This window comes from Stegostoma tigrinum, chromosome 22 (assembly GCF_030684315.1).
Source record: "Stegostoma tigrinum isolate sSteTig4 chromosome 22, sSteTig4.hap1, whole genome shotgun sequence".
Classification (NCBI taxonomy): Eukaryota; Metazoa; Chordata; class Chondrichthyes; order Orectolobiformes; family Stegostomatidae; genus Stegostoma; species Stegostoma tigrinum.
The window spans coordinates 41506286-41519799 of record NC_081375.1 but is presented as its reverse complement, the minus strand read 5'-3'; the positions used below and the strand labels follow the sequence as shown (position 1 = coordinate 41519799).

At 40.6% G+C, this 13514-nt stretch overlaps 1 protein-coding gene across 1 annotated transcript in view; it reads left to right on the top strand.

The window, feature by feature from the left end:
• The window catches only part of tbcd (tubulin folding cofactor D), a 125040-nt gene that overhangs the window by 76923 nt on the left and 34603 nt on the right, over window positions 1–13514 (top strand). Inside the window, exon 20 of the mRNA XM_059653557.1 lies at window positions 5125–5263. Coding sequence (XP_059509540.1) covers window positions 5125–5263 — 139 coding nt within the window. The remainder of the gene's footprint in view (window positions 1–5124; window positions 5264–13514) is intronic.

Sequence of the window (13514 nt, the reverse complement as noted above, 5' to 3'; positions counted from 1 at the left end):
GTATCCAGATTGTGAATTAACAAATGGCAGACTGGATTCAACAAAAAGGTTTTGAAGGATAAACAAAATAAGATGTGGTTAAATATTCTGACAAATTTTCAAGTTAAACACGTTTGTGGAAACCAAACTTTCCTAGCTGATGATAGTTCAAGACAAATCAGATCTTGGTTGATATGCTTGGTAGATCTTTACTTGTTTTTTAAACTGTGGAAGTCAGTTACTGAGCCAATTCACAAATGTTTGCAAGTATATTTTTAACACACAGAATAAAACATTATTAGACAAGAGAAAACTTGCATTATATTGCACTGGACAAATAGATTGGAAAGGTTTTGCTATAAATATCAGAAAGGATTGAAACTCTCACAACTTCTTTTATACCAGTCATATCCTTGCAAATACCAAATGCCAGCAAAGATTCACCACTGTCTTTGCACTAAGGCTTTTAGCTAGCTGACACAGCTACAACCAGTTTTCTTATAGTAGATCATTGGTGCTTTTCTTCAAATGGTATCTCATGCTGAGAAACTTAAAATTGCAGATTAAACTCAATGTTACTTTAACTTCAGAGCAAGCACATGCATTCAATAAACTCGGTTTTCAGCGATATTATAGGATTTCTCATGAAAGAGTTTAATTGTGCTGCTACCACTCTCTGGAACACCCATATACTTTCTGCATCTGGATTTTTCTGGCCCCTTTGGAGTTCTGCCACAAGACAACTGCACTGTTTTTTCTCTACCATCTTTTAATGGACTAAACTGCCATCTCATTCTCTTCACTTCAGAAGGTGGATAACTTCATTGAAAATGCATCTATACCAAATGATCTTCAGATCTCCTGATACCAAGTCTACAAAACATTGCAACCTTTTAACACAAAAGAACATAAAATATAAATCGAACTTGAATGTTTACATAATGTTCCTAACAAAATGTTGTTAGCACAGATGTAATAAATGGAGAAGATACACCAGAGGATTTTAGTTTTCTGTTCTCACATGCACTGAGCTACAGTGAAGAGTGTGTTTTGCATGCTGTGCAGACATGTACCATACAGAGTGCATCAGGGTAGCAGACTAAAGTGCAGCATACAGCGTTACAGCTGCTGAGAAGGTGCAGAGAGAGAAATTAGAATTAACATTTGAGACGTCTATTCAAAAGTCTGATAACAGTGGGGAACCAGTTGTTCTTGAATCTGTTCATATGTGTATACAAATTTTTATATCTTCTGCCTGACAGAAGAGTTTGGAAGGAAGTATAACCGGGTTGGCAGGGGTCTTTTATTATGTTGATTGCTTTCCTGAAGTAGCAGAAAGTACAGATGGAGTCAATGGATAGAAGGCTGATTTGCATCATGAACTGGGCTGTGTTCATGACCCTCTCGTTTCTTGTGGTCTTTGGAAGAGTAGTTGCCATACCATGCTGTGATGCATCCAGATGGGATGCTTTCTATGGTGCATCTATGACAATTGGTAAGAGTCTTTGTGGACATGCTGAATGTCCTTAGCCTCCTGAGGGAGTAGAGATGTTGTTGTGCTTTCTGGACTGTCACGTTGACATGGGTGAACAAGGATTGGTTGTTGGTGATCACCACTCCCTGGAACTTGACGCTGTCACCCATCTCCACCTCAGCGCCAGTGATGAAGACAGCTGTGCTCTCCACTCTGCTTCCTGAAGTCAGTGACTAGCTCCTACATTATGCTGACCTTGATGGAGAGATTATTGTCTTTACACCATGCTACCTACTCTATTTCCGGTACTCTGTCTCATCGTTGTTTGAGATCCAACTGACAATGGTGATATTGTCGCAATGTTGTAAATGGAATTGGTGAGGAATTTGGCCACGCAGTCGTGAGTGTATAAGCTGAGTTCTTAGCCTTGTGAGGCACCAGTGTTGAGGGTTATGGTGGTAGAGGTGTTGTCACCCGTTCTTAATGATTGCAATCTATGGGTCAGAAAGTCGAAGATCCAGTTACAGAGCAGGAACTTGTGACCAAGGTCTTGGAGTTTAAAGGTGAGTTTGTTTGGAATTATATTGAAGGTAGAACTGTAGTCAGTAAGTAGGAGCTGACATAGGTATCCTTTTTACCCAGATGTACCAGGGATGCGTATAGGGCCAGGAAGATGGCGTTCTCTGTGGACCTATGTGCACCGGTAGGCAAATTGCAAAGGATTGAGGCAATTTGGTAGGCTGGAGCTGTTGTGAGCCATGATTAACCTATTGAAGCACTTCATAATTAAGGAGGTCAGAGCCACTGGGTAGTAGTCATTGAGGCAAGCTGCATGATTTTTCATTGGCACTGGGATGAAGGTGATCTTTGAGAAACAGGTGGCCATTTAGATTGTAGTTAAGAAAGGTTAAAGATGTCTTGAGTGCTCCTGCCAGCTGGTCTGCACAGGATTTGGTTACATGGCTGGAGACTCCAACCAAGCCAGTCCCATTCCATGGGTTCACTGTCAAGAAGGCCGATCTAACATCTGCAGCAGTGATTGTGGCTGCATTTGCATCCGAGGCTGTTGGATAGGTGACATTGTTTTACTGATCTTCTGTTCAAAGCGAGCGTAGAATGCATTGAGATAACAGGGTGTAGAGCTGGATGAACACAGTTGGCCAAGCAGCATCAGAGGAGCAGAAAAGCTGACGTTTCAGGCCTAGACCCATTGAGCTCATCAGGTAGGGATGTAATATTTCCCATGATTCTGTTTGACCTCATTTTGTAGCCTGTTATGTCATGGAAGCCCTGTCACAAATGATGAGTGTCCATGTGGTTGGTCTGGATCTCAAACTTAGTTTCCCCTTGATGTCTCTGGCCTGAAGAAGATCATACCTGGATTTTCTGTACAGGCCAGTGTTGCCTGCTGACTTTATGCCTTAGACCTGAACTTGAGTATGGATGGATCTTCTGGTTTGTCCATGGTTTCCAATAGGGATATATTCTGATTAACAATACCAGCAGCAGTCTTCTAGACACTTACTAATGAAGTTTATAATTGTAGTAGTTTCTCATTAGGTTGGCCACTGAGTTCTTGAATATGAACCAGCCCACGGACTCTAAGCAGTTCCGTAGAAGCCCTACTGTTGCTTCAGACCAACACTGCACTACTTTTTCTACTGGGTCCTCACACTTCAATTTCTACTTGTAAGCTGGGAGGAGGAGGACAACGTTGTGATCTGATTTTCCAAAATACGTTTGGGGATTGGAGCGGTAGGCATCTTTGATGGTTGTTTGGCCCTCTGGTGGGGCAGGAGATATGTGGATGGTATTTTGGTAGCACATTCTTAAGGTTGGCCTGGTTGAAGACACCGGCCACAACGAACAAGGCATCGGGGTATTCCGCCTTAAGACTGTCGTGTTGTATGCTTCATCAAGTGCACTCATCACTTCCACATGAGGTGGGATATAAACGGCTGTCAGGTTAGAGGAGGTGAACCCACCCAGCAGGTAGTAGCGACAGCACTTCACTACGAGATATTCTCGGTCTGGGGAGCAGTAACTTGCTAGCGTTGTAATGGATGTGAGTTTGCTCGCTGCGCTGGAAGGTTCTTTTTCAGATGTTTCGTCACCATTCTAGGTAACATCATCAGTGAGCCTCCGACGAAGCGTTGTAATGTTTGAGCACCAAGAGGTGTTGATTAGGAGGCAGACCTCACTGCCCTTTGCCTTGCCTGAGGATGCCAAGCAGTCTGTTCAGTGCACTAAAAAACCCTTGGGTTGTAAGGCACAGTCAAGTGTAGCAGGAGAGAGTCATGTCTCTGTAAAGCCGAACACACAGCAGTCTGTCAATTCCCTTTGGAAGGTGAGTTTAGTTTTAAGGTCATCCATTTTGTTCTCGATAGCTTGGATGTTTGCCAGGTGTTTGCTGGGACGGGGGATCTTGAAACCCTGAGGTTTCAGTCTCATCTGAAGTCCAGTGTGTCTCCCACATTTCCTGGGCAGGTAGCTGCTGCTAGTCAACCCTGGGCGTTGATGAGAGAAGTCTGCTTCTCCGAGAGATGTGTGCGCGCTCCTGAAGAGGGCCCTGGATACCAATTGTGGCCATGAGCGTTCCGGGACTTGTGGTGGCTGGTTCTGTTGGGTCGCCTTGAAGTTGCTTCACTGTGTGGTCAGGTCTTGTTCCCGTGCTCATCATGCTTAGGTTCCCGATTTCAATGAGGAAATCGGGCTTGCAGGAAGCTATTAGTTCCCCTGGTCTTGCGGTTCTACCAGTGTCAGTAGTTGAGCCTCGTCACTTGTGGAATCTTTAAACTTGAAAGTAGTTTGAAGGCAATATTCTTAGTGATTCTGACAGGCTTAAAATCGAGTTTTGGATGAACAGAATGATCATAAGATATCTAAGAATAAGATCTGCTGTGGACAGCTCACAAAGTGTCATCAAGCTCTGGTTCCATCTTGAATATTGGGCAGAAATCCAAAGGCGGCCATGACAGAAAAATGAACAAACAAGGGTGACAAGAGAACACTAGAATAATATAGAATTTTTGAAGGTGAAGCTAAAACGAAATTTCCAATAGTTTTGTTCCTAAATCATTTACATTTAATTAATTAATCTCTTGCTGTTCTTTAGAAAAACGACGTTATAAAGTTATTGCAAATGTTTTTTTGAAAATATTTTCTACAATAATAAAACAACATGAATGTTCAGCAGTTATTACAGAAAATAATGAATTAAGTTTAGCTTTGCCAAGAATGTAATTTCTAACTCTTCAAATTTAAACCTTTGAAGATACCTCGCATGAGGTTGTTTACTGATCCACTGAAAATATGACAGATTCATAGGGAACATGTTGAAAGAGAAGTTGATGCAGCATCTTTTACACCCACCTACTATCTGACGGAAAGATTTGACTTTGGGGTAAATGGTGGTATTTTCAGCTTCTTAATACCGCAGTTGAGTCATTTCCTTTTTGTCAAGTCTGATTTTAAAACCAAGTTCTTCCAGCACCTGGAATTTCTTGGATTGAAACACTGCCATGACATTAACTTTAGCTACAGGAGCCCCCACGGCCAGATCACCATATTGGAACAATGGCACTGATTCACTGTAATCGGCTCAGGCTCTGGGGATTCCTCCTCCTTCTAGCACCTTCCCCTTAATTCATACTTTTAATCTCTAATTCCAGGTCAGAATTTGAAACACTGAATTGGAGTGCGCCCTCTCAAGCTTTCCCTCCTATCACAAAGCTTCTGGGACTTCCAACTTACCAGTACCGTGTTCTGCTGGGTCTCACTGTTTCAGTAGGAGGACTTACTGAATCCACGGTACGTAAATACTTGTGATGGCGTCATCGGCATTTGAAGTTTTCATTGATTATATGCAACAATTTACAAATCATCTATAGAGCAACCAAGACAAAAGATATACAGAGCGAAGGAGGGAAATAACTATATAAATAGCCAAAACTGCTAATTAATGCTTTCATTAAACATCCTTGGTGAATCAGTGGAATTCCAGAAAGTATTTGTTAAAATTTGCTCTGAAATAACTGTGCAAAAGGGGGGAAAAAACTGTTTCGAAAAGATTTTGTTTGTTGAATTTGTGTATCTGTATTTGTCATAGCATGTGGGTTCTTAAATTGATAATTTTGTTGTGTATGAAGGTCAGAAGTTAATAAAATAGAAGGAGCACATAAATGTGGAGTCACTTTCAGCATTTTAAGCAAGTTGTGTTTACTTTAAAATGAGAAGCTTAAAATTGGTAAATCTTTGCTGGAAGAAATTTTTCGATTAACAAATATCACTTTAAAATCAACTTGTGGTTAAGGCAACTGAAGACTTTAGGCAAAACCAAAGCACTAGTGGGTACTGGAATACTCAGTTGGTCTGGAAACCTTTGCACAGAGAGAAATAGAATTAATATTTCAGGTTGGTGACCTTTTGTATCACCTGAAAATTTTGAATTTCATATCTATGGTAATTTGATGAAATGATTTTCTTTTTTAGATTGTGGAATTCATTCCCTGTACCTTTTCTTCTGATCTCCCCCTCCCATTGGTTACTGAGTCTCCAACATGACCTTCTGTGAAAGCCCATAAAATCTCCACAGAGGAAGGGCATAAGCCCAGGGCAGATACCACTCAGACTCAGTAGGACATGGCTGCCATCACTCATCCTATTGGGAAAGTATGTTCCACTGCTGGCCGCAGTGATCAGCAGATTCCAAGGAGAGGCTTTTGGGGGGAGTGGGAATCACCAAAGCCGGAGTCTGCGTTGGGTAGTGAATCTCTGCTGTGTTTCTGTCAAGGTGACTTGAGCAGGGGCCTAGTGAGTTCCAGGGTGGCTTAATGTTGCTATATGGCTGTTGAAAAGGCCAGAATACTGAGTGTGTGAGGTTGGGGGAGGGGTTTGGGAAGAGGGGTGTATGTGTTATTGAGGGAGAGAGACTAGGATTAGGAGCAGGTGTACACAATTCAGTCCCTTGAGCATGCCTTACCATTCACGATTATCTATTTCAACTCTATTTTGCCACACCATCTCCATATCAATTGACGTCATGTTATCTAATGATTTCAGTGTATGTGTGGGGATTGTGAATATGGCTTTTGACTTGTCTGAGGGATGTAGACATCACTGGTTGGACTAACATTTATTGCGCATTCCTAATTATCCTTCAACTGCGTGGCTTGTGAGGCCACTACAGAAAGCAGTTGAGAGTCAAAACATTGCTGTGACCCTGGAGTCACACATAGGCCAGTCAGCAAGTTTCCTTCTCGCAATGATGTTAGTGAACCAGATGGGTGTTTACAACAATCAGTAATGTATACATGGTCACCATTAGCCCAGATTTCTTTTTTACTGATTTCAGATATCACTATCTGCCAAGGTGGAATTGGAACCTATGTTCTCAGAATTTTAGTCTGGACTTTGGATTACTTTCCAGTGACATTTTCAGCACACCACCACTTCCCCAGTTACAAGCAGGCTGAATGCAGTAAGGGCAACTCACATCTAAACAGAACAGCAATTTGTAAACATCCCTCCAAACAGGGCTTTGCACAGAGGAGACTTACTCAAGCTCAAAATCCCAGGTCAGATTTATTGTCTTACTGAGCCCAACTTGACCACTAGTTGTTTGACGTTCCATATGTTAGATCTTGCAGTCCTGACCTGAGCATTCTCAATAGTTTTCAGCTGAGACAATTAATTGAAAATGGAAGTCTACAGTTTAGAAAAAAATAGGATGTCAATTTAATTTATGTAAGCGAATGAATTTGTGTATAATGCTAAAATACCAGATTTCTACCATCAATAGATAAGATCTAAGCTCTGCAGTCGTGGATTGTGGTGGACAATTAAACAACTCACTGTAGGAGGAGCCTCCACAAATATCCCCATCTTCAATGATGAAAGCGCCCAGCACATTAGTGCAAAAATTAAGGCTGAAGCTTTTGCAGCAGTCTTCAGCCAGAAGTACCAAGTGGAGATGACGGCATAGTGGTATTATCACTGGACTGTTAATCCAGAGACCCAGATAATATTCTGGGGACCTGGGTTCGAATCGAATTGAAATATAGTGGCAGATGGTGGAATTTGAATTCAGTAAATATCTGGAATTAAGTGTCTAATGATGATCATGCATCCATTGCTGACTGTTGGGAAAAGCCTATCTGGTTCATTAATGTCCTTACCTAGTCTGGCCTACATGTGACTCCAGGCCCACAGCAATGTGGTTGACTGTTACTTGACCTCTGGGCAATTAAGGATGAGCAATAAATGCTGCCTGACCAGCGATGCCACATCTGTGAACAAATAAAAGAATAAAGGAATCCATCTTGGACTCCTCCAGTAGCATTACAGACATCAGTCTACGGTCAATTCGACGCACATGATATCAAGAAATGGTTAGAGACACCAGATACTGCAAAGACTACAAGCCCTGGCAATATTCTGGTAATAGTATTGAATATTGAGCTCCAGAATTTGCCGCTCTAGAACTTGCGTCTCTCCCCTCATCAAGCCATTCCAATACAATACTGGCACTTACCTGACAATGTCGAAAATTTCCCAACTATGTCCTGTACATAAAAGCAGGACAAATCCGACCCAGCCAAACACTGCACCATCAGTCTACCATCAATTAATAAAGTGATGGAAGGTGTTATCAATAGAGCTATGAAGATGACCCTGCTCAGCAGTAACTTTTTCAGTGACACCAATTTTGGTTCTGTCACTCAGCTCCTGACTTCATTACAAACTTGGTTCAAACATGGATAAAAGAGTTGAATTCCAGACATGAATTGAGAGTGATAGTTCCACTCGTTAAGGCTGCATTCGACCGAGTGTGGCACCAAGGACCCCGAGCAAAACTGGAATTGATGTGTATCAGTAGGCAAATTCTGCTGGTTGGAGCCATACCTGGCACATCGGAAGATGATTGTGATTGCTGGAGGTCAGTCATCTCAGGTCCAGGGCATCTTTGCAGAAGTTCTTCAAGGTAGTGTCCCAGGTCCAAACATCTTCAGCTACTTCATCAATGATCTTCCCTCCATCATTAGGTCAGAAGTGGGGATGTTTGCAGATGATTGCACAGTGTTGAGCACCATTTGTATCTTCCCAGATACTGAAGCAGTCCATGTTCAAACTCAACAAGATCTGGACAATATCCAGGCTTGGGGTGATAAGTGGCAAGTTACAGTCATGTCATACAAATGCCAGGCTATGGCCATCACCAGTAAGAGACATGTAATAGTCACCTTATGACATTCACTGAATCCCCTGCAACCAACATCCCCGAGGTTAGCATTGATCAGAAACTCAACTGGAATCAAACATAAACACAGTGGCTACAAGAGCAGGTCTGATGTGAGAGAAACTATGGTGACTACTCCCCAATTATCTGGATGGGTACAGCTCCAGCAACACACAAGAAGCTTGACACTTTCCAGGACAAAGCAGCCTGCTTGATTGGCATCACATCCGCAAACATCCACTCCGTCCGCCACTAGCAGCAGTGTGTACCATCTGCAAGGTGTGCTGCAGAAATTCACCAAACGTTCTCAGACAACATCTTCCAAACTCACTATCACTTCCATCTAGAAGAGCAAGGACAACAGATATATGGCTGCACCACCACCTTCTAGTTCGTCTCCAAATCATTCACCATCCTGACTTGAATATATATCACCATTCCTTCACTGTCGCTGGGTCAAAGTCCTGGAATCCCCACCCTAATGGCTTTTTGGGTCAACCCACAACAGGTGAACTGCAGCGGTTCAAGAAGGCAGCTCACCACCACCTTCTCAAGCATAAGTCAGGATGGGCAATAAATGCTGGCTCGCCAACGATGCCCACATCCCAGGACAAATGAATAAAAAAAAACTACAGTTTGCAAATTGCATACTGGAAACAACTGGTAACATTCCAGGAATCCAGAACTAAGTCACCATCAGTATAGAACATAATCACTGTGATGAGCTCAAAAATGGATATTTTCATTATCTCTGAATTTTTTAATGAACAGTTCCACTTCTTAAGCAGTTTGTTTGTTAAAAGTAGAAAGGTTAGAAACTCAGAAATCTCATGTGCCAGAATTATTTGTTGTGACCATAATGAGGTGGACCTGTCTACATTTGAGACTTTTTTCTCAGCACTTGCTTTTTTTAATGAGCAACTGAGTTCCACCATCATATAAGAGGGCTTTATGAATACTTACTACCTGGGAATTTAGTCACTCCTGTATTTTGATTACTATTTCTGGATTTAGTTGTGATTCCTGAATTTTTGGTCTTACAACAGTGTGCATGGAATGTACCTCAGTTTCCCTTATTCTTTGTGGCACTTCCATTAGATTGTTGTCCACAAGTTAAAATTACTCAGTCAAATTTTACAGTTGGAGTAAACATGGAGCAAGCAATTAAAACAGCATACTCTTTAAATCAAAAGAGCTAGAATTTATCTGCAAAATGTTTAGCTATTGTTTCAGAAAAGTCTCAGAACAATCACCGACTGGCAAGAAGCCCATTTGAGTAGGATAGTTTACTGTATGTAAATATAGGATCTTAAAGCTGCAGTGTTATTGTCATTGCTGTGAAGTTAAGTTTGGATATGGAGTTTGTTGTTCTTGTATAAAGCTGAAATGTTGGAGCCATGGGGATGAAAAGCAGTTTTTGCACCAAGTATTAAGTGTTAATGGGACCTGAAAACAGTTTGATAAATGTGCATCAAATCTCTGCTGAGACCCTCAGATAATCACTTCAGTTACCTCTTGACTAGTCTCCGATGTCCTCGCCTTCAAACACTTGCTGTCTTAAAAATTGCACTGCCCATGTTCTCTCATCAATTCACCCATACTCCTGTGCTTCGTGATTTTGATTGGGTAGTGTTTTAGCCATGTCTTGATTTTTAACATTCTTATTCTCATTTTCACAGCCCTTCATGACCTGGTCTCCAACTGCCTCACCTCCCCTCCCCTCAACCAACCCCTCCCGCCTCACCACCTCACAAATTGGGGATCAAACTCATGACCCTCCAGAGCTCTGCAGCTGAGATACTATCTAAACTATTGAAACATCGTGTCTTATGCTGAAAAGCAAATGTTTTTAAAACTCAAGTTAAAACTAAGCTTTGTTTGATATTTCCCTTTAAATCCTATGCATTGAAAGTTTGCCCATTGTATTTCCCTACTGGAAGCAGGGTATTGTTGAAGAATTGTGGCAGTTTAATGAGTAAATTTGATAGCCTCAAAACTTTATAGAATTTGACTTTTTTTGTTTTTTTGACTATATTAAATAGTTTAAGTCTATAGTACTTTCAGGATATTTATTTCACAGTTGTAATTATAGCACTGATTTCTGGTTGAAATGTAAATTATTGGTAGAAAGTTCAACTCCAGAAAATTGATATGGACGTCACCTTTGAATTGCTTGAGTCAACATATTATACAGATTATAATATGAACAAATATCATCCTACACAAACTTATTGTTGAACTTGATCAAAATCTCTCTTTAATGCATGAAGCCAAAGTTGGAATTTGGTCATTCTGAATTATTAAATATGTGACAAGACAGAACAAGTGCCTTTTTACTTGCAGAAAAAGAAACGTAAACATTATTTAAAACAACATTCCATTGCATTTGGGCAAGACTGTCTGCAATGGTTATTTGAACATTTTAAACTAAATTAAAGCTTCTATTCAACCAGATATTTGAAGCTTTCTGATCAAAATTTATATTGTTAGCCATTTTCTTCTAGAATATTCAACAACCCTTTGTGGTGTAAGAGTTTTAACCTGATTTCCTCCAATCTGTTTTTAAACACTTTGCCGTAATTGTTACTGCAGACTTTAAGTCTTAGTTGCAGTTACAACTAGCCTTTGGTTTTATGTTACATAGAATACACATCTACGCAGTGATGTAGTTAAACATTATTGAGCAAACAAGAAACACCTTATCATCCAAATAATGGTCAAACCTTATCAATGGAATAGAATCATAGAATCCCTATGGCATGGATGCAGGCTATTTGGCCCGTCGAGTCCACCATGCCCCTCACCCTGTCCCTATAACCCTACATTTCTCAAGGTTAACCCACCAGCCTACACATCCCTGGATGCTATGGGCAAATTAGCATGGCCAATCTACCTAACCTGCACGTCCTTGGACTGTGGGAGGAGCTCACGGAGACACAGAGAATTTGCAAACTGCACATACTCAGTCCCCCAAGCGCGGAATCAAAACCAGGTCCCTGGGAGCTGTGAGGCAGCAGTGCTAATCACTGAGCCACAGTGCCATTCCCCTATGGGTGAAGATGTGCATGAAAAGTTTTAATTACTCTCAGTGTTATCTTTTATTATGCTGTCTATTTTTTCAATGACTTGACAGGTAGCAAAAGACACCTGTCAAGTCACTGAAAAAGTAGATCGCATAGTAAAAGATGTAAAAGCTGCTTTTTCAGACTTGACTAGATCTTCCACCCAGTGAAGTAAATTATAGTGTTGAATTTTAACAATATTACTCATTACTGGGCATTATTTGTTCTACTGATGCATTATAAAATTGCCTTTGATTTTGGGATGAAAATGCTAACAGTAGAACACGATGGATCTTCAGTGAAGTATTTAACAATAAAGCTTCCTCAGTTAATAAAGGGAAAACTGAAATAAACTTTGTATCAAAAGGTGTCTGTCAGTAAAGTAAACCCACTTGCACTTAGGAAGCCTTCATTCCTGAAATTGAAAAGGACTCCCAGGTCATTTCCAATTCAGCTGTTTTACATGTGTATATATCCATAAAATGAATAATTTGCATACTAAATTAATTGGTTTAAGAACTTCTTACAAAATGTAAAGTAAACTGTTTAAATAGAAGAAATGTTTATTTTATCTAAAAATAAATCCAGAACTCTGCAAATAGCTGACCTTATTGTATTATTAACTGAAAGGAGAAATTTTCCTAGAATTTGCTGGATTGCCTGGACAGTGCCTGTTGGAAACCGCTGCAAATTTTGTGAAAGAAATATGTCTGGATTTTTTTCTCCTTAAGCTAAAGGAAGAACAGTTGCACAGTTTCCCATTATTCACTGTGCACTAGTGATCCAGCACATCTGGATCTGGGTGTGTCCAAAGTCACTGTGGAAGATACACTGGTAGTTGAATGAGCATTGCAAAATTCATGGAAAACTCCATGGACAAAGAATTGGACACAGTGTTCATGACCTGTGGAATTAGAGAAATGTTGGAAATATGAATAAAAGAAAGACTGTAAGATATATTGGTTTAGTTTTCTATAACTATAATTGCATATTTTAGTGTGTGCAATTCTGTAAGTATTAGAACATAGAACATTACAGCACAGTACAGGCCCTTCGGCCCTCGATGCTGTGCCGACCTGTCATACCAATCTGAAGCCCATCTAACCTACACCATTCCGTGTACGTCCATATGCTTGTCTAATGACGACTTAAATGTACCTAACGTTGGCAAATCTACTACCATTGCAGGCAAAGCATTCCATTCCCTCACTACTCTCTGAGTAAAGAAACGACCTCTGGCATCTGTATTATGCATTAAATATGGATACCGTAAGAAAACAGACTTAAAAATGTTAAGACCATAAGACATAGGAGCAGATATTAGGTCATTTGGCCCACTGAGTCTGCTCTGCCATTCAGTCATGGCTGATAAGTTCCTCAATTCCATTCTCCTGCTTTCTCCCCCTAACTCTTGATCTCCTTGATAATCAAGAATCTATGTATCTCAGTCTTAAATGTACTCAATGGGCTGGCCTCCATAGCCTTCTGTGGCAGTGAATTCTGTAGATTCACCACTCTCTGGCTGAAGCAGTTTCTCCTTATCTCTATTCAATGTTCAATAGTGTAAATGCGCTAAATTGATATGATCTATTAAATCGATGCAACCACTTGTGACGATGGTCTAGGATAATGATACCATCAATGCAATTCAGCCTGTCACTTTATGATTCCTTACTTCACCAAGATAGTTGAACAATTGTATTGTCATCACATTCGTTTGAACAAAAAACAGACAAAGCATATTAATGTGCTTTGTAATCAT